This window comes from Microtus oregoni, unplaced genomic scaffold, assembly GCF_018167655.1.
Source record: "Microtus oregoni isolate MIOR12 unplaced genomic scaffold, Mior012 000018F_ref0000195, whole genome shotgun sequence".
Classification (NCBI taxonomy): domain Eukaryota; kingdom Metazoa; phylum Chordata; class Mammalia; order Rodentia; family Cricetidae; genus Microtus; species Microtus oregoni.
In genome coordinates, this window is record NW_024543077.1 from 13,904,500 (window position 1) to 13,932,375 (window position 27,876).

The 27,876-nt window shown below is 39.7% G+C and overlaps 1 protein-coding gene across 1 annotated transcript in view; it reads left to right on the plus strand.

Annotated features, from left to right (window-relative positions):
* LOC121458618 (metabotropic glutamate receptor 3) overlaps positions 1 to 27,876 on the plus strand; it is a 213,086-nt gene that overhangs the window by 92,130 nt on the left and 93,080 nt on the right. Inside the window, exon 2 of the mRNA XM_041667932.1 lies at positions 21,428 to 22,036. Within this exon, the coding sequence (XP_041523866.1) occupies positions 21,536 to 22,036 (501 nt within the window). The 5' untranslated portion in view covers positions 21,428 to 21,535. The remainder of the gene's footprint in view (positions 1 to 21,427; positions 22,037 to 27,876) is intronic.

Below are 27,876 nucleotides of genomic sequence, written 5' to 3' on the forward strand. Positions count from 1 at the left end.
AGTCTAAGATTCCTCTGTGACCTCTTACAGCTTCCATTTCATAGCTGTAAATTTTAAAAGGAGAATAGGGTAAAGTTGGTGTAGTTACTGTATCCTTCAATGTAACTTTTTTTTTTTCATTATCTAGCAGATGGGGCAAAGTTGGTGTAGTTACTTTATTCTTCAATGTAACTTTTTTTTTCATTATCTAGCAGATGGGGCAAAGTTGGTGTAGTTACTTTATTCTTCAATGTAACTTTTTGTTTCAGGATCTAAAAGCAAGCAGATTGGTATCTTCATTACATTTTACAGATGTTGAGCCTTGAGTTCAGAAATGTTAAATAAATTGCCTAAATTTAAATATCCCACAGTTCACAGAACTATGATTGAGATGTGTGTATTCTCAGAAAGTGAGACTTCTTTTGGCCATGACATGTTATGTGGCCCATTTAAAGAGGATTATAAAATCTCATTTAGCATGCTTATTGCAAAACAGTAATATACAAGTTTATCTGACAGTTTTTAATTTCAGCAATATAAAATGAGTATGATAGAAAAATTCAAATAAAATTCTGTGCCTTAAGTTTTCACTAAAACTTTTGGGAAAAAATGGGAAAGCCCAGACCTTTCCTGTCCCAGGCCACACACAGAAACTTAATTCAGGAGTGCATACCCTCTTGAGAGCCAAAAGAAAGCCATAAGGAAATAAAATAAGAAAATATTCATGGAAATGCAATGGTTCTTCACTTTTCCCTTTGTATAGGAGAAAACTTACCATAAAGCTCCATCACAGTTCTCTCTTAAAGCTGTTGTTTCTTCATTTTCCGATATAACCTTCAACACTGGCCTGCAGTTTCCTGCACATGGGAAAGAACTGGAAGATTGACACACAATAGGCTAGTATGGTATCTAAAGTTTCCTCAATAAGAAAAGAGAGAGGAAGGAAAGAAGGGAGTAAGGAAGAAAGAGGAATGGAAACAGTACTAGAGGAAGGGAAAGAGGGAGCAAGGGAGGGAAGGAGGAAGTGAGGGAGGGATAAAGGGAGGGAGAGAGGGAGGGAAGGAAGGAGGGAGGAAAGAAAGAGGGGAGGAAGGTGAGAAGAGAGAAGGGAAAAGGGGAATGGAAGAAAGCAGGGAACACAGGCTGGAGGAAGGGAGGGAGGGGAGGAGGGAGGGAGGGAGGGAGTTATGACATTACACTTATTCTGGAAATCTATCGTGATAAAGGTTTCTCGCATGTAGGAAATGGCATGTTCCTGGCCCGTCAGAGTCTGGGAAAGAGGGTTGCTGGCTGGGGGAGGATGTTTGTGTTCTCCTCCAAATCTATCAAGTGTGATCCAAACTGCTACCATAGATAATTCCTCCAGAAGGGAGATTCATCAAGCAGTGATAATAAGGTCTTCCATCATTTACGAAGCACCTCCATGGGCATCATCTCATTTAGATTGATAAATCATACCCTGGGGTAGCTATTATCAGCCTTATCTTACAGATGAGAAAACTGAAACTCAGGCTTGTTCAAGACCTGAAAGCAACCTGCCAATATTACCTCTCCGGTCTAGCTCTTCCACTTGTTCAGCATGTAACCCTTTGCTCGGTTCTGGGCAATGTTAGCCATAGGCAAGGCTCACATCCTCTTCTTACTCCGGGGATTCGTGTAGGCGAGGCAGCTGTAAGCACAACACCAGTACCATCGAAGGGTCACAGTAACAACCAGAAGGTGCCAGAAACTCTTGTATGCTGCAGCAACTGGTTGTGAGATTGAAGTCTTTCCAGGGCTTAGAGTTTCTAAGGCTCTGAAGAAAAACTGTCAAGAGCTTCATAGACAACTTTATCCTCTGTGGTAAATGCAGAGAACTTCTAATTTCTGAACCCCATCAAGAGGCAATGGTGTTCACAATATAAGGCTCTGAGGTGAAACCTGCAGAAGTTTCTCCAGCCGGCCCATGCTGTGGGTTTCTACTAACGGCTTCAAGAAATTTGCTAACCTCCTGTTTCTGTTTCTGTGATGTTGAGTCTGCTGTGTGGGGAGTGGTAGCATCTCAGAGGCAAGAATCCAGTTCCTACCATTCAGGCTCTGTGTCAGTGCTCTGACACAAAGGCAGATGTACAAGGAACTGAACACTCAACTAAGGGAATTCCTAGGACTCTACATGCTCTAGAGATGCTCTCTCCACACACGGCATTAAGTCCTTCACAGAATGCACAAGCTGAAAGTGCCCTGAAGAGCGGCCGACAGAAGCAGCTTTACTCCCCATGCCCAGGCCCTGGGACTCCCAGCCAGCTGCCTGAACTCATTCTCTTTGCTACCACCAAATTTGGGGACCTCAGCTATCTCGGTATTTTATGGTCCAGTGTGATAAGTGGTTGATTTATAATCAGAAGTAAAGTCAGGCTTTCTCGTTTGCATATTTCTCCTTATGGAAATTTCCTTTCTGTCTCATAATTCCTGCAGTGCTGGCATGTGGGTCAATTCCTTCTCCAATTGGCTTTGTTAAACAGCAGCAAAATGCCTGGGCGTTTGGCCACAGTCGAGGGCCAGGCAAAGCTTGACTAAGATAAACTCTATTTGAGTTGGCGCATGTGCCCAGAGTCCCCAAGGGCAGTAGGAGGTATACTTTATCTAATTATCAGCCTGCTGCTGGGTGCAATGTGGCATTGACCGAAAGATGCAGAGAAACCTCTTTTATTTTAGCTCTGGCCCACATTGGAGAAGGACGCTTTAGAGCACCATGCTCCTTTTAAAACTTAGGTAACAATGACCAAAGAAATTAAGTAAGCAATAAGAGAGGCAAATCAAATATAAATGGAAATCTTCTCCAAGGTCCTTGGAACCAAGACTCGCTGGCAGACACCTAACTCCAGGACTAGATAAGACTCCCCTCCCAAGCTTCCCACTGCCCTATTGATGACAGCCTCCTGCAGAACCGTTCAGTTGAGCTCAGAAGCTGGGAAATGGGACCCATTTTTCTAAGCTATAAGGCTAGAAGACATTTTTAAACAAAGGCCCACACTTCAGGATTTCTAAAAGAAATCCTTGGTTTTTATAAAAAGTTGGAAACTGGGGATTTTTATTCCTTGTAAGTGTGAAGGTTTAGTGCCTAGCCAAACATAAGCTCCCTGGTGGCAAAAACTTAACTCACAGTCTCAGAGTTTTCATTATTTGGCATTTAAATGCACTAACGAGTATTTGTGACATTGCTAGTGTGTATGTGTGTGTGTGTGTGTGTGCGTGTGTGTGCACGTGTCTGTCGTGAGTTTACGAGTTTATGTTTGTGTGTGTTGTGTGTGTGTTTGTGTGTTTATGAATGTGTGTGTTGCGTGTGTGTGTGCACGTGTCTGTTGTGAGTTTACGTGTGTATGTTTGTGTGTGTTGTATGTGTTTGTGTGTTCATGTATGTGTGTGTTGCCTGTGTGTGTGCGTGTGTGCACGTGTATGTTATGAGTTTACGTGTGTATGTTTGTGTATGTTGTGTGTGTTTGTGTGTTTATGTATGTGTGTGTTGCCTCTATGTGTGTGTGTGTGTGTGTGTGTGTGTGTGCGTGTGGTCTACATGCTTGAGTTTGTGAGTGTATGTACACACACATGTGGAAACCAAAGCCAGACTTCATGTTTCTACCTCAGTCACTCGCCCTCTCTGCCCTGACACAGAATCTCTCACTAAACTGTAGCCCCAGAGCCCACATAAAAAGCTAGGTACCAAGAGGTAGAGACAGGGGTGTCTCTGAAGCTCCCTAGCTAGCCAAATTAGGCTTTTTAAATTGGTAAGTTCTGGTTTCAGGGAGAGACCCTGTCTCCATGAGTAAGGGAGGTGGCAGAACCAGAAGACACTGAATGCTAATCTCTGGATTCCACAGCATGCCTCACCCCCACATACATGTACCAAACACATACACGCATACAATACATACACCTTTAATCCCTGCAACTCGGGATGCAGAGGCAGATGAATATCTGTGAGTTTAAGACCCCTCTAGTCTACAGAGTGAGTTCCAGGACAGCCAGGTCTATACAGAGAAGCCCAGTAACACTGTCTCAAAATCTCCCCCATCCATCACAAAAAAAGAAACAAAAACTCATATATACAAAATAACACTGAATTCTTCCATGTATTTTTCTAACTTCTTAGTCTGACTTTCTAGTCCTTGTTTTGTGACTATCTACTTTTTGTTCTATCCAAGAGGAAATGCGTTCCACAATGAATAGATAAAATAAAACAAATGTATCTCCACCAATAAGAAAAAAATCAAACATATGACAGTATTAAAAAACATTTCAATATAAATCAGGTTAGATTTAAAAAGAGAAAATTAAACCAATGCAGTGCTAGAACTTCAAAAAAATCTGTCAATAATGACCTTGAAATTCATGTGCGTGTGTGTGTCAACTGTACAAGGAGAATGCGCTAGACACCATTGATCCCAATACACTTATTCTAACACTTGAAAACCACACAGCTCATCAGAGACCCGTCACAGCCTACAAGCCCATTGTCCTTCCTTCTAAGACAGGATGAATTCCTGGCTTGGTGCTCTTGATCGTGCCAAGATTTAGGAGAGCTGATTTCAAAGACAAGCAATACTTCACACAGTATTTGACAGGGATCCAGTGGTATTTTTAGAGATTCTTAAGTAAAGCAGATCATTTGGAAAAAAAGCCTCTTTGTATAATGTATTTGGCAAACATCATACTATTTTGGCTTGACACAAAGTGATAGGATCCATGTCCCGGATATTTCAGATTCTCGGAGCAACGCTGCACTTTTTATTTTAATGTTAACTATAGCAAAGACTATTGACACCTTTTAGTACAGAGAGTGTTCAAAGGGAATAAAGGATTGACAGGTAAAGCACTAATACCAAAGCTGACAAGCTGGGTTCGATCTCTGACCTACACAGTGGAGGGAGAGATTCAAAGAGGATTAAGAGGATTTTGGAGTCATCGACTTGGTCACAGTCCTAGTTGTGACATTAAAGTGACAGCAATATAATCAATATAATCAAGACCATCCAGAGTTCCAGGCCCTCAAAGAGGATAGAAAGAGCACTGTATAAGCTCCCTTCCCAAGTTCGTGTCCCCAACTCCACCACACACTGAATTAGTGTGAGAAAAATGCTAGCAGAAGGCTTTTGACTCACAAGGTGAAAAGGAAGCTTCCAGCCACATCATAACTTTTCATATACTAAACATAAAAAGTTTTATCTATAAAATAAACTCTCCTTTCAGCTTCTAAACCATCACTGATATCCATCAACACAAAAAGGATAGTAGTCCTCTCATGCCTCGGGTGTTTTTTTATTTTTAAGATTATTTTAGGAGAAATCTGATGGAGAATTTATTCTTTACATTTTGAGTCCTATTTTCATGCATTCATTTCATTCCATGAAAAGGAACAATAGTTCGTGAAACCTTGCAATATTTAATATCCTTAATGTCTCCACATAGCCACAGCCTGTTTTTTCTTGTAGACTGGGTATATTCTCTGCATTTGAATGCATCACTGGGTATAAAAGATTTTTAACATGACCTACATCCCAGAAATCAAGCACATACTTTATCATGATCACATATATATGTATGTATGCATGTATACGTTTATTTATATATGTAATACACGCACAAAGATATGCTGCTGAAAGACTCTCTATGTCTTTCTGATATGTCACTACCATCACTTCTGGCTGCCACTTCCCCCTCTCACACTGTCAGCTCTCACAAATAGTTAAGCTCTGAAATACCAACACAGCAAGTGTTAACTATAGTCAACTGGTCTTATTAATGATTTCTTCATGAGCAGATCACAGTCCAGTAAACACGGAGTTGTTCTGTGTTGTTCTAAAAGCAGCTAATAGCAGGATGTAATTGGAAGCAGCTTCGGCTCACTTACAAAAACCCTTGCTCTGTTAATTGTGATTTCACACCCCACTAACCAGCACAGTCTGGAGCTAATGCTCATGCCGGGAGCAGTTAGTGTTCTGAAGCTGTCCTCTCTACTGCTGGTTTTTTTGTTGTCTCCAAAAGCTCAGGAGACTGAAGTAGGTGACTTCCACTAGGAAGCATTCTTTATTATTTTTTGTCCCTCACCTGGCAGGAGACAGACTGTTGCTCTATTATTTGCTTCTTGCTTTTGTTTCAACCATTCCTTTTTTTTTTTTTGCCATTGTTCCCCCAAGCAAAGCATGTGGCCAATACAAGCTTTATCCTTCCTATCCTCAAACGCTGTGGTTAAATAATAGAATGCTTCATATCTGCCTAGGTTCGTCCACAAGTACCCCTGGCTCCTCCTTGAGATGACTGTGCCCTCAGGAAGGGGTAATGCTGTCTAATGGAAGGAAAATGTGGGGCAGGGATGCCAAATCATTTGGAGGAATGTAGCAGGTCCTAAAACCGGAGCAGATACCAGAAGATAGAACACAGAACGCTACATTCACATATGTTCTCAAATATGTGCACGTGCAGACAGAATTTTCATCCATGGCAAGGGACCATAAATAAGTTGAAAACAAGACCCCAAAATAGGAATCTTGAATAAGTCTCTTCCCTCAGGAACTTAGATTATTTATATGAAAATCTAGTGGACCAAAGATCAAACTAGGTATTATCTGGGGCTTCGGACCCAAGCACTACCTCACCTATGAATACACATATTTCAAAAAGAAGAGCACAGATTTAGTGTCATGAAAGGCAGAGCAGCTGCTGGAAGAAGTAGACAGTACCTCAGTAGGGGCCCTGTGACATAGCCCACGAAACTGGGGTGCTCTCCCACTGCTCACTGACTAGCTTGAAATCAACTGAAAACTCCCAAAAGAAAAAGGATCTTCTTTTGACTCACGTGTTTTCCAGACAGCGTCGTGGTCCTGACACTCTATATGTCAAGACTGCATTAGGAATAAATAACAATGCATTTCAGAAAAATAGCTGCTGTAAACATTTAAGAATCCATTTAGAGCACAAATACACTAGCATGGAGCTTTGTGCAAAGTCCAACCAGCATCCATAATATTTTAGTAAAAAAAAAAACTTATGCTGCCTTTTCATATTTGAAATAAAAACTGACACTTTGCATTTGAAAAAGAGGCACATTTTCAAATACTTACTGTCACAGGTTTTCTACATAATGAAGAAATAATGTTTTTAAATAAGGCCTATTTATATATATTTTTTTTACTTCATACTCCAGTTTCTTCTGGATAGCATGTAAAATATCATTTTGGAGGTGAAAATTTGTGCATCCCATCGTAGGGCCTATAAAACTAGAGCCCTCCCGTTGTGGAAATGGGTTCCTTGGAACCTACGACAAGAGATGCGTGGACAGTTCTCAGTATGTCTACCACTGGGAAAGTTTTGCCAACAGTTTCACAGGAATTACAGGCAAGGGCTTTGGAAATTGCTCAAGGTTATTACCCCATATGTATGTTAAACAGTAAATGTAAATGTCTTATGCTAAGCACAAGTTAAGGAAACATCTGGACAAGCTGATGAGATTGGATCTAAACGTAGCCTTGATGAGATGGCTAACAGAGGCCAGCTTCAGAAACAGATTCACGGTCAGAGGTCCCCTTTGTAATCAGGTTCATGCCCAAGTTAAGCTCTAGAAGAACTCTCTGGATCTAAACACATGTGCACTCTGATGATAAATCTGGGTGTAAGGAATGGAAGTGAAGCCAATCACAAATACGTCTAAAGACAGAAGGACTAGACAGACACCAGCCACTGGAGTTTCTACCATGTGGTATCTTTTTATCTACGTTTAGGTCTCCCTGGCAGGTGATGACACCATCCTCAAAGGTGAAAGTTCTAAAAGCAAAGTCAAAGAACTGGGAGGCAAATAGACCCATTCCACTGCTCAGGGACTGGGCTCATTGGCCAAGTAGTATGTATGTGCCCGTAACATAGTTACTTAACTATTTACAGTCAAAAGCTTGAGAAGAATCAGTAAGAAGCAAAATGATTTCATGTGAGTTTGAAAAGATGTAACATTTTCCATTCAAAAATGAAGACCAGAAAGCTGACATTTATTGTAAATGATAAAGCAAAAAGTTACAATCATCATGTATTTCTTCAGAAGTACCTGTTCCGTGAATAATGATGCATTCTCTATCACAAAGAAAGGATATTACCCTGGGTAAGTTTGCTGGAACTCAGAGAATCAGCTGTGATAACTGCCAGATAACTTATAAAACTTTTATAAGCAGAAATGTGTTCATTTTATAACCAGAAACATGTTTTTTGTAATAGAGACTGTGACCAAACACTCAACATAACTTTTCTTTAGAATCATACAACTTGGACAAATCAAATGATGTAGGTCTTACTAGTTCCTCAAGCAAACCAACTGAATTACCATATCCAGATTTGAAAATAAAGACATGCTGAGGAATGAAATATTGAGCTGGGAATGAAAAGGAAATATTGAGCTGGGCAGTAGTGGCACATGCCTTTAATTCCAGTACTCAGGAGGAAGAGGCAGGCAGATCTCTGTGAGTTTGAGGCCAGCCTGGTCTACAAAGAGAGTTCCAAGACAGCCAAGACTACACAGAGAAACCCTGTCTCAAAAAATAAAAATGAAAAATAAAAATAAAGAAAAGGAAATGTTGGGAGCTTCATCCACTTGTATGTGTGCCAACATAGAAGGGGTCAATTCTCTCTAAAAGGCGTTAGGAAGTGGATTAGAAGATAGAATGAAGCCTAAAGATATTTGGGGCTAATCATTGTGACACAGAGCCCAGGCCTTCTGCAGCTATCTTCTATAGGGCTTCTACTGATGTGATCGAACACCAGGACCAAAAGCAACATAGGAAGGAAGAAGTTTATTTCATGTTACTGCTCTCAGCAGTGAGCAGAGTCGGCAAAAACTCAAGGCAGAAACCTAGAGGCAGAAACTGAAGCAGAGAACAGTAGGAACACTAGTTACTGACTCGCTCAGCCTGCATTCTTACACAGTGTCCAGGATGATCACCCCTGTGCGCTGAGCCCAGACGCATCAACCATTGATGAAGAAAACGCACTACCGACTTGCCTATAGGTCAATCTGGGTGCCGGGGCATTTCCTCAGTTTAGGCTCTCTCTTTCCAAATGCAGAGTTGGCAAAGTCCTAACCAGGACAATGGCTGAGCCTCCGAATAACAAGACAATGGAAATTAAGCAATCTTTGGTAAGGGTCTATTCTTAGCATAGAAATTGATTGAAAACTTTATCCAGAATAATAAGGGGGCCGAGTTGATTCCCCCAAAACCCTTGCTGCAGCAGGAAAATCAGAAGAATAGCATATCCATCACTTTTGTGTTGCACTGATAAAATAACCAGACAAAACGACTTCAGGGAGAAGGATTTGTTCTGAGGGATGCAGCTCACGGTGGCAGGGACGGTATGACATCAGGAGCACACTGGACCATGGTGACCCGGAAGCTGGCTCTTAGGAGTTCATCTCCACCCAAGAAACAGAAAGGAAAAGGAAGCGAAACCAGGCTTATAAAGCCACAAAGCCCAGCCCCTGTGACACACTCTTTGCGGCAAGGACTCACGTCTTAAAAGCTCCTTAACCTCCCCAAATTGTGCCTCCAACTAGAGTCCAAACCAAGTGTCCAAAACGGTGAACCTACAGGAGACATTTGCCAATCAAACTCACAACACACAGGGAAGAGAACACTTTCTAAAGCTATGAATGAATCAACTTGCTGTGAGCATTTGCCTCTTTCAGTGGGGGATGACTCATCTCCAAATTCTTCTGGCATTTTGTGATATTTAACTCCCGTGAACATTGAAGAATCTAGAATTTATTGGATGCTCTGGCACCAGCGTCCTGCCTCACGTCACTCAGGAAAACAAGAGGTTCCCTAGGTCTCATCCTCCCACCAGGGTGCTACAGGATTATCATTAGGTGGATAAATGTTCATAAATGAAGAAATAGAGGCTAAAGTTATCTAGTACTAGACTCCAATGGCTTGGAATCATGCTACCTATGAGGAATGCCTTGACAAATTATGTTGCCTCTTGCCAACAACTGTAATAGAAGCTAACGGCTATTAAGGTGCTACGTATTACCTCACTTAATCCTAAATTAACAGTATAAGATAGGGTGATATCGTTATCTTCCTTTTGCCTGCCTGCTAAATTAAGGCAAAGAGAGGTGGCCGTATGATGATGTCACCAACTGGATAAAAATATATAATTACACAGCTCACATTATAGAAAGGTAGTTTTTCCTTAATTCAAAACAAAGGCTCATATACAAGGCTCTGGTTTCCTTTCTGCTTCTCTGTTCAAAGACCCTGACCAAAAGCATCATGGAGAGAATACAGTGCAAAAATTCACACAGGAGCTCTGAACAGAGACCACAGAGGAACCCAACTGGCTGGCTTGCTTTCTGGGTTGATTCTTAGATAGCTTTCTTATACAGCTCAAAACTGCCTGACCAGAAAATGGTGCCACTTACAGTGGGTTGGGCCATCGTACATCAATAATCAAGACATTCCCCCCCCCTTGTAGACATACCCATAAGCCAATCTTATCTTTTAATTTAAGCCAATCAACCCCTTCATTGAAACTCCCTTCTAAATAAACTTAGTCTGCATATTATTGCCAACTAAAACTAAGTGAAACATTCATGTGCATCAGAAATGTTTACAAATGGCATCTTTCCTACATAAATGTTTTATTGTTTTATTTCAGTGGTTTTTTTGAATCCTTTGTAGCAGTGGTTCACAGTCTGTGGGTCAAATGGCTTTTCACAAATGTCACATATCAGATATTCATATTACAATTCATAACAGTAGCAAAATTATGGTTGTGAAGTAGCAACAAAGATAATTTTATGGTTGGCAATCACCACAACATGAGGAACTGTATTCAAGGGTCACAGTCTTGGGAAACTAGAGAACCAATGCTCTATATTCTAAAGCCTTCTTTTCTCTTTGAAAATGCTCACTGAATACAGACCAAGATGCATGATAGACCGTGAAAATAAGTCTCACAATTAGAGTACCTCATCCAAGCTGCTGTGTCACAGTGTTTCCCCACCGTCTTCCTTTCGGAGTCTCCAGAAATTACTTTAAAGGGCACATTGTTAAATTTATCATGAGTTATGTGCTGGTAAATATTTAACAGCCAGATCGCGGGGAGTCTTAGGAGGACTGATCTTCGGTGTCTGTTGATTTCTATATTGTAAATATTCCCAGCTTGGCCAATTTTAAGTTGTCAATAAATGCCACCAAACACAGAGTTGAGGAGACACACAGGTAATTGGCATTTGAGAGTTTGTACCAGTAAACAACAACACAATAATGATTTTCCCAGAAGTTTTCAACAAAAAAAATAACTAAAAGTTTTATTTTAAGGTTATACTAAATGACTCATTGTGCCCTACTTTATAGGGATATTTGATTAATACATTTTGATGCATATTTGATGACATAACAATAATTTTAGGCCTAAAATCACATACTGTATGATATATTCAAGTTGGCTTATATATAAATATGAATGGTAACTTATAAGTAAAAGGACTTAGAAAACATCACTTAACTGCTTATGCCTAACCCACGATCACTGAGGTACTAAGAATTTCACGATTAAGCATCTTTTTCTTTCCTTAAAACCAATGCTTTTGCTGTATTTGGAAAATTGGTCATCCCTAAGTAGTTATTGTGTATTTACATGTTGGATGTCAATTTCTTAATATATCAGATGACTTGTTAACATGTTTCTTGTTGGATAGAAAAACATCTGGGGCTGGGTGCATTATAAGGAAAAGGAGTTATTTAAGCTCTTGATTCTAGATAACTGAAAGTCCACGAGCAACTGGCCATATCTAGCGAGGGGCGTGTCTTGCTTCATTCCATGATAGAACTCAGAAAGGCAAGTGGGCATGTCTAGGAAAAGTAAAAGGCACCTTACAACAATGAAAATCACTTTATAACACACTCACAGTAACTATATAGTCCTGCAAGGGCAAGCTTGCACAGGAAAAACAAAAGCCCTTACATGAAGACTTTCCTCCTGGGACCATACACTCTGCCGTGGAAGCCATCTTCTCGCACTGCGACATTGAGAACCAGGCATTCACAAAGCACGACAGACAACTTTATTTGTATTAGGAAGAATCAGGAAGTGAAAATTCAAGCTAAGAGCTATGGGAGAGATACCTTTGGAACGATAGCTTTTTTAGGGTAACTCAATGGGAGTGCCAGGAAACCCTTGCCGGGCCTGGTGACATCACCGGCACAGTTAGAGAGAAAGAAATGAGAAGAAAGCTGTGGAAATAAATAAATCATCTACAAAGAACAGTGATCTGTGTTTAAGCACACAGTAGGTGCCCAATAATTTTTACTCTCCTCTAGTGCAGTGGTTCTCAGCCTTCCTAATGCTGAGACCCTTCTACAGTTTTTCTTGTGGTAGTGAAGCCCAAACACAAAATTATTTTCATTGTTACTTCAGAGTTGTAGTTATGCTATTACTTTATGGATCAAAAAATAAATACCTGTGTGTTTTGATGCTCTTAGGTGACCACTCTGCAAACATTGTTGAACCCTCCAGGTTGTGAACCACTGCTCTAGGATTCACTTTTGGATTTTGAGGTCATTCATTTAGCCCAGGCTAACCTCAAACCTGTGATTCTCCTGCCTAGTCATCCAAATGCTGAGACTGTGGGTGTGCCCTACCATACCTGAACCAATCTTTCCATATTCAATGGAAGTAGAAGTCAAAGAGATTCTGTTTTAGTTATATTACTGTGAAGAAACTTCTTGAGTGAGACAACCTATAACAGGAAACAGTTAATTGGAAACTTGCGTACAGTTTCAGAAGGTTAGTCCATTTTCTGTGGCTGGGAGCACAGTGACAGGCAGACATGCAATCAGCAATGGTGCTGGAGGAATTGATGAGAGCTACATATATGCTTACCCAGAAACAACAGGCAGAGAGAGAGAGAGAGAGAGAGAGAGAGAGAGAGAGAGAGAGAGAGAGATGGTGTGGGCTTCTGAAATCTCCAGTGACACAGTTACTCCAACAAAAGCCATACCTTGTACCCTTCCCAAACAGTTCCACTAATAGGTAGACCAAGCATTCAAATATATGTGCCTATAAAGGTCATTCTCATTCAAACCCCAACTATGGTATTTAGGAATCTTTTAATGTAAAATGATATGAATTATGTCAAGCTGGGACACGAGAAAAGGAAGTATTGGCTAACTGAGAAATTCAGTCTAGATTAGCAGCATATAATGGTATTAGTCTCATCATTTTTCTTTATCTTGGCTCTGCGTTTCTCTGGGTTTATTCTCATATAGGCTCATGTCTCGGTGTGGATAATATGGCTGCCTTCTGCTCTGGCTTGTCACCGTCCCTCTCAGGTGCTCTAACAGAAAGACAAGCTTTCCTCCTATAGGTTCTTTGGTTCTGGTGAACTAGCCTAACTGGTAAAGATTTCCCCGTGAGCTCATCTCAATTGTTATGATCAGGACACTTGATGTTGGCCAATCATGTGATCGCAAGCTCCCTGGAGATCATGAATGGACTCGCCTCTCCTTGAGAACATGTGTGCTGATCTCTCAAAAAATTATGATGTAGTTTCCAGAAAAATGGGAAAGGAATTCTAGGTTGTCAAACTACAAAGGAAAAACCAACTGCTTCACCTAATAAATCTTTTATATAACAAGAAGCTGGCACTTAAACGACTAAGTAAACTATTTTAAACTATGAAAAAGTAACCCTCCCTCCCGTGTCATCAATGTCTTATTCGATGAGTAAATTCAAGAATGATATTCGAAAGGCTTTCCACAAGCAGCAGAATCAAGGGGGCTGAGCCGCTGTTTTCAGTGAGTCGTCATTCCCACTGCCAACCTGGGCATATGCTCTCGTTCACTTTGCTTCCAAAATTTTCCCTTTATCCTCTGCTTTATTAGTAGAAGTACAATTTCCTTATAACATAAAGCTTTGTTTATAATTATTCTTCATCCCATTTCATGAACTTCTTTGCTTTGAAATCTTATGTTTGCCTCTAAATTTGGAAAATCATCAGTCATTATTTCTATAGTCTTCCCCCCCTTATAGCTTTGTGTATTACACTCATGTGTGGCCAATATCTTCTAACTAAGATTTTTACTCAACTTATCCTCAGTCCTTTCTTATCGGTTAGAATGAATGTTCTCATCATCTTCAACTTAACTATTTTGCCACTGCTAAACTGTCACCTCTCCCTCGCCCATGAAATCTTTAATTAGATATCGTACTTCTGAGTTCTAGTATTTTAATACAGTATTTATTTTTAGTGTCAGCTTTCTGCTGCGATTTGGCATGTAGTCACTTGTTTAAGTCTTACATCGAGTTTGTGAGTGTGAACTTAAAGCACTTGTCTGTGAGATCCAGCACGTGGGTTGCTCTAGGAAGAACCCATTTCTATGCTTTTTCATTTACTTTGGGTTCCATCTCCTGATGCCTTTTTTTTCTCTTTCCTACACCGATGCCTACCTCCTACTCCTCTTTCTCCTCTTCCCTCTTCCCCCATTTCTTTCTAGAAGTTATTCGAGCGTTGGTTATATGACATTTCTGCGGTGATCTGTTGTGCTCATTGCATCTCTACCAAACATATACAGATTATTTTCTTTGCTCCTACTGCCCAAACACCACTCTTACAGCTGTTTGCAAGATTTTAGGATTAGAAGTAATTCAGAGATTGTGTAATGTGTGTGAGAAAGTGTGGATCGTGTATGCAAGTTCTATGTCACTGTTCAAGGGAGTCAAGAACGGAGGACTTTGTTATCTGCAGGGAATCCTGGGTGCAAACCCTTGAAGATATAGATGAATGAGTATACACGGCCTCTGATGTCAGCATGTCCCTCTCAAGTCCAAGGGGTTTCTTCTGTCCCTCACCAGACAAGCTCCTGCACGGCTCCATCTCCACACAGCTCTATTCCCTGAAAACTGCAACCACTTCAGCGTCACAGAACCCCAGGCTCTGCTCATTTCAGGAAAATTAACAAAATTAACAGTACTGCATGGCAGGAAAGTGAGACCCCTGTGCAGAGTCCAGAGAGAGGCCATAGGGCTCTCCTATTGTACTTCCTCCTCTTAAAGGCCATATTTGACTTAATTCACTTGTTAATTGTATAACTACTTTCAGCAGGAAGACAATCCCAATATTAGTCATTGTTGTATGATTGCAAGCAAGTCAGATGTAAATATTTATTGTAAATCGGGAGAGATGTGACTTAACACATATTTTAAGATCTGTTGTACTGAGAAATAGTTCAGGGAAGAATAATTTTTGTGGGCACATGCATGATTATGATCTCTCTCTCTCTCTCTCTCTCTCTCTCTCTCTCTCTGTGTGTGTGTGTGTGTGTGTGTGTGTGTGTGTGTTGTCTGTTCTCTTCTCACCACAATAGATCTTTCTCTTTCTTGCCCAGACTAGTAAGAGTTCGCAACTATGCAGCACTTTGAATGCTGATAAGGGAACATGTACACTATTAGCCCCAATCCCTTAGATCACAGTACCCATGGTAAAAAGTCCTCAAAGCTCTTTTCCTCCAGTCCAGCCCCTTTGCTATGCAGTGCAGGGATAGAGGGGCAGCTTCTAGGGAGCTGTGTTCTAGACCCGGTGTTCATACCAGCAAACTGCAGCTTCTTTTAGGTTTGACAGCTCTGAAGACGGCAAAAAGAAAGGTTAAGCAGAGCGAGACTAGGGTGACTCCAACACAGAGGCATTGAATCGCACACACACACACATACACACACACACATACACACACACACATACACACACACATACACACACACATACACACACACATACACACATACACACACACATACACACACATACACACACACATACACACACACATACACACACACACACACACACCACACACACGGAGGAGGAAGAGCAGACACAATGTAGTTTGGTATTTGGAAATGAAAATCTACTCCGAAGCAAAGCAATTGAATCTTTCATCTATTCTCAACCGAATGACCCAACTAAGATAATATTATTGATTGGAAGTAAATTACCAGTAACCACCCACAGGAGCAAACATTCAGTACAATTGCTAATCCCATGATTACCTCATAAGAAGACTCTCCTTAAATTCAAAAGATTAAAAAAAAAACATATGTCATTTTTAAAAGAAATTTTCTTTTTGTATAAGGTTAATAGAGAAATGGACTTTTCTCCTTTGAAAGTCACCAATGTCTCTATTATACCAATTTCAGTCTGGGTACTGAGGGTTCTCAGATCCTGTCATCTTCTGTAGAAATGAGTCAGTACCATTGGAGAAGTTCTCCTAAGTTAATTCACACTATTCAACCTACGTTTTGGTTATTTAAACCTTTGTATTCACTGTAAGATTTCAAACAGTCTTGACCTCAAGAATTTTGAATGAAGGGAGAGCTCTTGCCCCATCCGCAAATCCTAACTCCGAGCTTTGGGCTCTACTCTTCCACCTGGCCCATGTCAGGAGTGTTTCTCCTAATGTCTGCGACATGAGCGATAGCGGTTCTTTCCTGGTTTTTCAAATGTTCTCAACTTTTCCAGATCTAATGTCTACTTCATCTAAACATGAAACAATAGTTTAACACAAAAAGTAATGAGGTCAGAACTATTTGAGGCAAATTTCTCTAGTTGAATTCAACTTTTCATTCATCTTCTTTCACCCTCTGAATGGAATCCCAGAATTGTTCAAATCTCCTGACATGTTCTCAGACACATAGATGCTACTGGGAATTTATTTAACAAATATTTGGTAAAGATGTGTTAAGATATTATAAAGTGTATAAAAGTACCCAGCGCATCATCCTGGATTGAGAGATAGTTGTTCACAATCTAATGGGGAAAGAGAATAAGACAGTTTTTAACTTCAAATTATTTGGCCCTGGTGGGGTAGCTTGGTGGGTAAAGCACTTGCTACCTAAGCATGAGAACCAGAATTCAGATTCCCAGAACCCACAGAAAAACTGAGACCCATGGGACAGAGATCCCTGTGACACACTAAATAGCTAGACTATACAGACATTGTTCAGTGAGAGATTCTGCTTTAATAAATAAAGTATAGATGGCAGGAAGAAGACACTGACCTTCAACCTCAAGCCTTTACATAAACATCTCACACATATAAACATATATCTTTTGCATATATATATATATGCAAAAGAACCAAAATTAAAAAGTAAGCTATTCAAATAAAACAAAATAATATAAAATCCTCTAGATAAACCTAGCAGAGAATATATGGGAACCCACTGAATGAGGGAACCCTTACAACCGTCGTAAGACAACAAAGGGAGACAGTTCCCAATCTCGGGTTGCAACCATTTTGGCAAGCCCCTTCCTCCAAAACTATGTACGCTACGATTCACAACAGTAGCAAAAATACAGTAATGAAGTGGCAAAGAAAATAATTTTATGGTTGGGGGTCACCACAATATGAGGAACCATATTAAATCTTTGCAGCATTGGGAAGATTGAGAACCAGCAGTTTAGACCATCTCAAAATCAAGCTTCCAATAGTCAGGTGTCTGTAATAGCTTCCATGTTTACTTTCAGAGGGCTGTGACAGAGATGCCCAAGCAAAACAACTGAGGGAGGAAAAGGAATTTTTGTTCAGAGTCTCAGACGTTTCCATCCATGGTCACTACTGGTTCCTGGTGCTGCTGGCTCCATGTATGCTGAGGGACAAGCATCCTGTTGGACACCATGTAGTAGAATGCTTACCTACTGGTTTAGTCAATTGCCTAATGGCAAACAACATACTATAAGACAAACAGACAAGAAGGGCAAGACAATCTTCAAAAACATTCCCCAGTGGCCAACTTTTGCCCATCTGGCCCCACCATATACTTTTACCATCTCCCATTATGTCATTATATTATGAATTCCTCAAAGCATTTATCTATTGATTAGGTCAGACCCTCCAAGATTCAAACACTTCCCAGCAGCCCATCTGCCTTTTCTATAACAACTAAGCACTCATAATGAGTCTGTAGGGTCAGTTCATATCAAACCATGAAAGCTTCTCAAAGACCTCTGGGACATTAGTCTGTTGGTCCTCTTCCTTCCCTCAGCACCTTCCCTCAGTAAGAGAAAGGAATTTCCCGTCATGTTATTGTTCTGTACTCTGGTACTTGAATGCCAATATAGCTCCAGCATCACATTATTCTAGGGGGGGAAATGGAAGTCTAAGAACAAGAGTCCTGTCTTTTTTGTCTATAAATCCAGCATCTGAAAATTTACAGCAATGATCAAATTCAGTATGCTAGGTTAACAACTTTTTTGGGCAGACAGGATTTGAACACTCTTTGAAATCCAGCAGTAACTTAGGGCTTTTTTTTTTTTTCTGGGAAAAGTGAGAATCCTTTCAGACTTTAGACCTCCCTCTTCTTCTCCCCAGGAAAAACTACTTATTCATTGAATCAAGGTGGGTTTCAGTTTCCACACCAATTCTCCAGGCAAAGCCAGGGGAGAAAGGAAAATACATATTAGCATAGCCAGAGCACAGAAGTATTTTCTGCCCACGTATTCCAGGGGTGATATTCATAGCAAACCTCTGAGATTCCATTAATGCAGTGATTAATAAAACATTACTGAGCAGGTTGCCCACAGAGAGGCCTACACATGCTTGTTTATAGTTGACACGTCACTCAGCATCCCTGAATGGAGAATTTAGTAGAGCTGCAATCCTCCAGCTGCATTCAAATGTGACTAGCAGGGAACCTGTTTGTCTAGGGACCAAGCTGCTTCTGATTTACAATGAACAGAACCTTCAAAGCAGTTTCTACCTTCCTCACAATCTGATAAGCTGTTACACAGAGATAAACATTTACATTGGATTAAGCATGTTCATCTATTTTTCAATGTTATTTTTTTAATTTCCTCTCTCTTTCAGCTTTTAGGGCTTCATTTTAAGTAATGCTAAGTAATTTATAAATTATACATAACCTTAATCATTATAAATTCTACTTTAAGGAAAAGGTAAAAAAGAAAATACTAAGAAAGTGGGTTTAAACATTATTTTAATTTATTGTTAAATTGTAATTGTGTTAGACTACATTATATTGTACTTAAAGATGCCTACATTATGTTGCCTATATAAAATTATTTTGCACGAAATCACTAGTCAGATTGTATTGGAACTTTGAATATCTAAGTTTTCAATTTCTACAGTATACAGCATAAGTAGGCTGTCTTTGGGTCAAGTACTTATAATAACACCCACACTAAAGGAAATTCATGATATTCTTACCTCCAAGATTATTTTTAAATGATGGAAATACTTGGCGAAAACAGAAATACTTTTCTGTTACTCTTGACTTATGCAAACATACTTTTAAGAATCAAGAATGTTACTTGATAACCAAGACAACATTATTTACTTTGCAGCTAACTAGGTGCATCTGTATTCTAGGTGTCTAACTAGGGCCTAGTACATATACAGTAAGTATTCAATAAATATTTGACCTGAGTCGATTAAATCTTTGAAACTTTGAAATATGATAATACGTATGCTTCCGTTGACATAAAAACCTAGAAGTAAGTGCAGGTCCATTTATGGTTTTGTTTGAACCCAACTTCACTGCGAATTACAAATCCAAAGAAAACATCTCTTTTTGCTTGTATGTGGTTGGTATGTCTTATCCAAAATGCTCAAGGCCAGAATTATTTTAAATTTCATATTCTTGGGGAAATTTTAAAATATTTACAGATTCATAATGCAATATCTTGATGATAGAACCCAAATCCAAATATGAAGTCCATTCGTGCTTCATATATACATCAAACTCATTTCATGGGGCAATATTTTAATTAATATTCCTGTGTTTGAGCTGTGGCCTGTTACATGTACTTAGGAGTATAATTTATTGTACTGTATCCATCCTCAAGTTACAGATATTGTAGCACTTCATATTTTCAAACTAAAAATTCTCAGCCTATAAAAATTCTCAAACATTCCCTTATTTTGTGCCTGCTAGCTGCAGTCTTACTGTGGAAGCGGGCGAACGGGGACAGCATGTGGTAAGGAGACAGCTAATGAGATTAAAACCATGCATTTCCCTGTTTACGCCTTTTGCCATGCTGGGTGTTAAGAGTATAGCTTATTTGTAAATAAGGTCGTCATGGCCCTGTATAACCCTTCACAAAATAGTCGTGAAAAGAGCATATCAAGTCCTAGATACACAAAATAGCACACACACACACATATACACACTCTCTACCTGCTGAGCAATTATACCTGTATGAGCCATTACCTTTAAAAGTCACATGCTGATTCCCCTGAGATGCTCTTTTCTTCAGAGCCCTTTCTCAAAAGGCAATTAAGTTTCCAGCTGTCTATAACGTTTTCTTTGAGGAGTTGGTGTCACACTCCTTTACATTCAAAAAAAATGTCAGTAATTTTTAAAGATACATGGCAAACCTTCTTTGAATTAATTATTCTCTCTAATCAGGCAAATAAAAGTGTGTGTTTATAGAGCAATTCCTGTATCTTCATTATTCGTGATAACGATCAGTATCTTTTGCCTCCTAGTGATGGCACTTATACTTCAAAGAGAATTGTACACAACATCAAAGGAATCAGACATTGATATGTAACCACAATTTAAAAATAGCTCTCCGGTATCAACTCTGAAAAGAAATTATTGTCTTAAGAATTCCTGGGGCCCTGTGGCAGAGACTCGAGGCTAACCTGGAACATTCCAGTGACTGCTGTCATCATCACAGACATTGACACCTAAACAAATGAACTTAACAAAATTCAGAATAGTCTGTGTTTCAAGAAAATAATTTATTCTTTGCCCACGTGGTGAAAGTACCAGGAAGCTGGACTTTAAAGGGAACTGCTCTCACGACAAGAGAGAAATGTCAAAAATGTTGAATTAGTACCAAAGAGGGCTGTGGCTTCAAAGAGGTTGGCCAGAGAGATTCTTCTATTCTCATGGATAACTGGAAGAGTGTTGAAAAAAAGTGAAGTGGGCAGAACTCTCAATGGCAGATTTCTGTCTTGAGAACCTAGACACAAATATAAGGGGCCATTTTTTTAAGGATTTAATATTTATATAGAAATTGTGAATGAGGGGCCATTTATTCCATGCAGACTTTGTGGATGGTTGAGAGACACGTGACTAAACTTAACAAGTAATCAGTGTTGGAGTTATGTCTCACTGAAATGGTAGTTCAAGCCATGAACACAGGAAAGTTGGCACAGAAATGGGGAGGAGGAACTGGGGGGTGAGGGTGTTGTTAGATTTGAGGTGTACCCAGAAGCAAAATGAGAACATAAAGGTAGTTCCGTATTAACAGGAAGATAATTGTCAAGATGTCAATAAAGGTCAACTAAAAGAAGCTCCCAAGTTGGTTTGTCCAATTTAGGAACCCATCAAAGAACTTAGTGAGAAACATCTATATAATTATTACTGTTTTTAAAAATCATTTTTGTTCATACAACTTTTATCTCTTCAGGAATTCGGTGAAGGGCTCTTTTAGCCCACTCCTCCCTTATCTGAAGGACAGGCCAAAGATCCCACTTGAAAATGAGAGAAGACTAACAGGCAACATTGGCTTCCCCCAATGATATATCCAAGAGATACAGAAACCGGATTCATGAAGATGTTGACAAGACTCCAAATTCTTATGTTAACTTTGTTCTCAAAGGGATTTTTACCCTCTTTCGGGGATCACAACTTTATGAGGAGGGAAATTAAAATAGAAGGTGACCTCGTCTTGGGTGGTTTATTTCCTATTAATGAAAAAGGCACTGGAACTGAAGAGTGTGGGCGAATCAATGAAGACCGTGGTATCCAACGCCTGGAAGCCATGTTGTTTGCTATTGATGAAATCAACAAAGACGATTACTTGCTACCAGGAGTGAAGCTGGGTGTTCACATTTTGGATACGTGTTCAAGGGATACCTACGCATTAGAGCAATCGTTGGAGTTTGTCAGGGCATCTTTGACTAAAGTGGATGAAGCTGAATATATGTGTCCTGACGGATCATATGCTATTCAAGAAAACATGCCACTGCTCATTGCAGGGGTCATTGGTGGCTCATACAGCAGTGTTTCCATACAGGTAAGACCGACAAATGCTACTGCAAACAGATGTGTCTCTTTTCTTTTATGTGGCAGGAGAACAGCATTAGATGGTGCTAATAATTTCATCAATGGATGGTATTAATAATTTAACTTTTAGTTTCTATGGGTATTTAGTAATATGTTTTAATATAGAACATTCGACCACTGGAATATTGAAGTATATTAGATAGCTACAACAACTAAATAAAGTGCCCCCAATTTTAGTGGCTTAACACAACTATTTATTAATATACAGTCTGAAGATCAGCTAAAGTGGATGAGTAGAGACTCAGCTATGAGCAACTCTTCCCAAGTTGTCTCCTTTCTTCTTCCTGTAAACAGTGATCTAGTCTCAGAATGACTTTAGAGTGATGCTCAAGATGTAGCAGGATGTAAGTACCACTTCTTAAGCTCCTTCCAAACTTCTCTGCTGTATCATATCTGTTACTATCCCATCAACAGACACAACTCACAGGGCTCAAAGTCAGGGAATAAAAATGCCCTGCCCACAGTACAAATGATGCAAAGTTATAATATGGTCCTTATAAGCTGAATTATATTTGGACCTATTCATGCTATCAATCACAAGAAGGTATGGTATCTCTGCACTCTATTTTTCATACAATTTTTTGTTCTTGTGTCCAGAAATTGCAAATACAAAGAATTTCTCAGGGAAAGTATATTCAGAGAAGCCAAATAATGACCAGAAATTAGGGAGACAGAATTTAGCACACAACATAAATTAGATAAAAAGCTGATAACTGCTCTCATAACTTCATTAGAAAAAGAACACACGCCTCAGATGCCTGTGGTGCTCACTCACAAAGCCACAGAACCTTAGAGCTGAAAAGGCCGAGAAGTCATCCAGCTCAATTTCCTCATTTTCCCAATTCCCCAAAAGACAGGCGGCACAAAAACTCCCATCTGTAGGTGGAATGAGAGCTAGACCTTCGATTGATCTTTTGTGCCCTTTCAGCTACCCCATATGAGTTCTATATGCTACTTGAAATTCAATATTTTTTTTCTGGTGAGAACACTAATGGCACAGTAATCAAAGGCCATGATTCTAAGAGGAGCCATACTCTACCTCTTACTAAATGACTATAATAAAAGCCCAAGTATTAGAGGAAGGGATATGATATGTTCTTTATATGTCACACTTTTGCTTAAAAAGACTCTATTTGAATTGGCCTAGCCTTATTTTTATATTCCAGATTTCTGGCACTTAAAATTCCGTGCATAATTCTGTGCTGTTCTAAATGAGCTATTTCGAATTTCTTCCCTTCTTCAGAGCACATAGTCATATTATGAGTAATTTGGATAATTGGTTTTTCATAAACATCCTTTAACTTTATTAGAAGGGTAGAAAATATTGCACATCTCAGAGCAGATCATGTAAATTTTGCCATTACTTTTATACTTGAGTCCAAAAGAGGTGAAAATTTCTGTTTGGAGAGGATAAATTTTAAGGTCTACATCCAACACACTTCGATAACAATTTCACCAGCCAAGTGTCAAACGTTTTCTAAGTACATTCAATAAAGAATTACATATATGCTGTTTGTGACAATTGTTTTCCCTGCAGTAAATTTTAACTCTGCATGTGTCCATAATCATTTCTTATAACTATTTAACAAGCTACCTTACAAATGTTTATCTTATTTGGCCTTGTTCTTTTGATACTGTGCACTCTTCCGAAGAATTCAGCCTAGTTTAAAGGGAAGAAAAGATATATGTACATTCAAAAAAATCCCATATATGCTATCAAGAGAAGCCTTGTCTCCCTTATCAAAATGCCTGATTTGCTACTGTGTTCTCTGGCTGTGAGCTCAGGACCACTGTGGAATATTGAGAAAGTGTTCACGGTGTACACAAGGTAAGAAATGAAGATGGCTGACATGACAGAAATTGTACGGAAACAGGTAATCAGCCGCATATAAAACAATGTGAATGAACATCTTCACAGGCTAGTCAGAAAGGCATGCCAAGTGTCCGTGTGCAAGGAGACAAAGATCTCACTAAAGAACAAGGAATGAGCTAGAGAGGAAAGGACGGGACACGGGGTTCTGTTCTTTGTGAGAATTTAAAACACTTCTGGACATTGCTCAAAAACCTCTCTGGAGAAGTTCCCTGAGCATCTTTTATGACTATCAGCCTCTGCTTCCATGACTACTGTGGTCATACATCCTGGTGACTGGTGAGAGCAGGAAGCGGGTAGTACTGCACTAAATCTTTAAATACGTAGACTTTCTGAATAGGCACCAAAGCTTGAACTGAAAGAGAATAAAACTAAGTAGAAATAAATGACCACAAATCCATCACACGGTTTTAAATGCCTACCATCTAACTTTAGCATCCAGGCACAGACCAGAGCCCAGAGTTTCATGTTGAAAAACAAGCGATTGAGAAAGATCTAAGAGAGGGACATTCTGCATTTCCCTTCTGTGAGTCTCTCAGCTGTTTAAACTTTGTAATGTTCCTGTCTTGGTAACTTCTGCATTGGTGTGAAAGAGGGATCTGACAGAGACACCATGTAAGAGAACAGATGCATTTTATCTCACGGTTTCAGAGGGTGTGTCTTGGCAGGGAACTCATGGCAATTTTATAGCTCTGGGAACATGTGATACAGGCTTCCCATTATGGTAGAACAGGAAGCAGAGTAAGTTAAACCAGACCATAGGGCAGGCCTATCCCTAGGGGTGCCTTCTGCCAGCTAAGCCCCACCCCCTGAAGGTCTACAACTTCAGTAACACTACCAACTGAGGTATAAGCTCTTAAAACTCAACCCAGTGGTGGATAGTTCCAATTTAAACCTTAACTAGTCCTCCATTTAACCTGGATGGCTTTGTGGTCCAAATTGCTTCAAAGGGGGTTTCCTCTCCAGCTTCATCTTCTCATTAAAGGAGATCCTTCGGAAGGCAGTAAAGAAGGCACCTCCCGCAATGTTAGTGACTGTTGGGCAGTGTTAGTGAAAAGTATTTGGAATGCAGGATTCTTAATGCTTAATTCTTAATTGCTGGGTTAAGCTCTATCACCATCACCGATTATTATTCTCCCAATGTGCTCATTAAGGACACAGAGTGGTCCCTTTATAAACCAGCCACATTGATTCCTTAATTCAGTCATCAATGAATGCCGGCATCCAAATACTTCTACATGAGTAAATGTACTTGGGGGATCTATCCACATTCTCCAGTGAGCAGGTTTCTTTTCAAAGCATTGGGAAGACTGTCCTGGTGCCCTCCATAAGCCTCCAAGACTCTCACTTCAGGGAATAGAGTGATTCAAGAAAAGATTTAAATCTATTGCCTTCAGCTAGGCAATTGTCTTTATGGTACCTACTTAGAAACAGAGTTTATGTTTGTGACTTTTCGAATAAGCTACAATTAGCTTCTGAGATGCCCAATCAAAATGTTCTTCCCTGAGATGTTTCTAAACAGTTAGAAGACACACTGTGTCCCCGGCTAATCTTTACCACATGGAGGTCTTCTACTCGACACAGGGCAGGTACATGATGACCTGGTTACTGCTTTGCCCCTTAGTGTTAAAGTAACCGCAAAAAATTGAGATTTGGGTTTAAAAGCCTCTAAAAGTTGAGCTCTTAGAAAGTGTGCCTTGAAAGAATGTGTGTGTCTGCTATCAGTAGACAATACAATATGAAGAGGTCAAAAATAATGATGAGCAGAAAAAGAATGGAGTGGAACAAGAGAAAGATTTTAGTTCTATTTAAACAGATAAGCTGTTTTACCTCCCCTTGGTGAGATGCTTTCTTATATACTAGTGGGTAGTATCTACAGACGTCCAGAAACAAAACGCTGTTCTCATTTTATGCCTAAATGCTAATGTTGCTTGGCTATCTGCTTGTCTTACCAAAGCCTACTCCCTCATCCTCAGCTCAAATTCTGTCCTCATTAAGAAATCGTTACTAGGCTCTTTCTAATTCCTTCAGTTCTAGTTCATTAAATGATTTGTTCATTTACATTTCTATTAAGGAATCGCATGTCTTTCTCTGTATGTTGCCAGCACCTGAAATAGGCTCTCAGCAAGGCAGGGAGTAAATGTTTCCCACAAATTCCAAGAATTGACATATGATAAACTGTTACATTTCCAAAACATGGAAAGTCCCAAAATGAGTATTGGATTGGGATCACAACCATTACCCTCTATGCTAGACCATAGTAAGAACTGAGCTTTTTCCTGAAGTGGAAAACTGAGTGTCATATACAAGGCAGATGAGGAATGGGATGAGTACCCTCTTCTCCCCTGTCACCACAGCAGCCACAAGATGCCTTCATCTGAGAGCTTCCTGCAGGCTAACACACCATTGGTTCTCAGACAGACAAGTCTAAGACTACACCCGCCTGGATGACTGGAACCACGGCAGAGAAGTTGAGAATCCCATCCTGGCTTTCATTTGGCTCTATGTGGTCTCTCCACAGAAAGATTATATACAGAGCTGGGCCTGGTGGTACAAACCTGTAATTTTGGAGGCAGGGGAAGAATTGAAAGTTCAAGTGCAGACTGAATTAAAGAATGACAATCAAGGTTAGGCTGAGCAAATCAGGAAGGGTCTATCGGAAAACCGAAAATAAGTCAACAGGGTGCAGATAGAGTTCCACGGTAGAGGTGTTGCCTAGCATGCTTCAGGCCCAAGATACAATCAAGATATAGCTTCAGAAGACCTCTTAAGTGCCAGACATTCTGATACTGTTTATTTGACACACGGGGAAAGAGCACGATTCTGTTCTCGCGGGAGACAAAGGACAGCACTGAAATTTGCTTATTAACTTATTAGCTGAAAAAACTAAAACGAGAGCTGCATTTAGTGAGCTTAATGTTACAACTGTGTTTATGGAAGGAAACAGCTAAGAGTTCAGTGTGTCTCTCTAGAAAATATTCAACATAGTGATTGAAATTCTGCGTGTAACCTGTCTAAGAGCTTCTAACCTCTCACATCTAAGCTGGAGACATCAGGACTTGGTTAGCAGGTCTCATTTTTCAACCTATTCATTTTTGTTGTGTTTTGTTTCTTTCACCAACTCTAGCCCAGTCGAGAGGAATAGTTTTAAGAGGAACCTAGATGCCAAAAGATGGCACCAAGTGGAAATTCCTATAAGTTTATGATACTCCACCCCTTGTGTCCAGAGCATGTACTCATCATTTCTTCTCACAAGAAAGATCCAGAAACATTCTACTCGAAAGTTGTCTCAGTCACTGCGTTTCCTTCTCAGCATTCCCATTCTAGAGCAACCTAGCAACGCTGATAGTTTTAAGACAATCTATTGCTCTTGCTAGGCTTTACAAAATAAAGGGCAATCAATGGTATTCAAGGGCTTTATCACAGGGAGGGAGGCACCAGCAATAATAATTAATGGTGCTTTTGCTAATATTGCTTTATTGTAGAAATTTCTCTCCAAGGGTAATTACCTAAGATACACTATATTTCCTTTTTCTTGAGGTTAATTTGTTCCTTAATTAATTCCCCTTCTGATATATATATATATATATATATATATATATATATATATATATATATTAGGAAACTAGTGAGAGACAAGAGGCTGCCACCAAGACCACTATGCATAGGGTGTGAATTCATAGGAAAAGAATACCCTTTGGCTGTGAACCATCTTTATATTATAGATCTTAGTCCGTGATAGACATCACGGGATAAAAAGCAAAGAGCAGAGACATTCCTAAAATGTTAACAAATGCTTTGTGACAAGAGATTACTAAGTAAAATGGTTGAAATAATACTCCTGACACGGTTAGCTAAACCTAAGAAATTACTGTTTTAATGATACAAAGTTTTCTTTCCGAATTACCATTATCTATGCC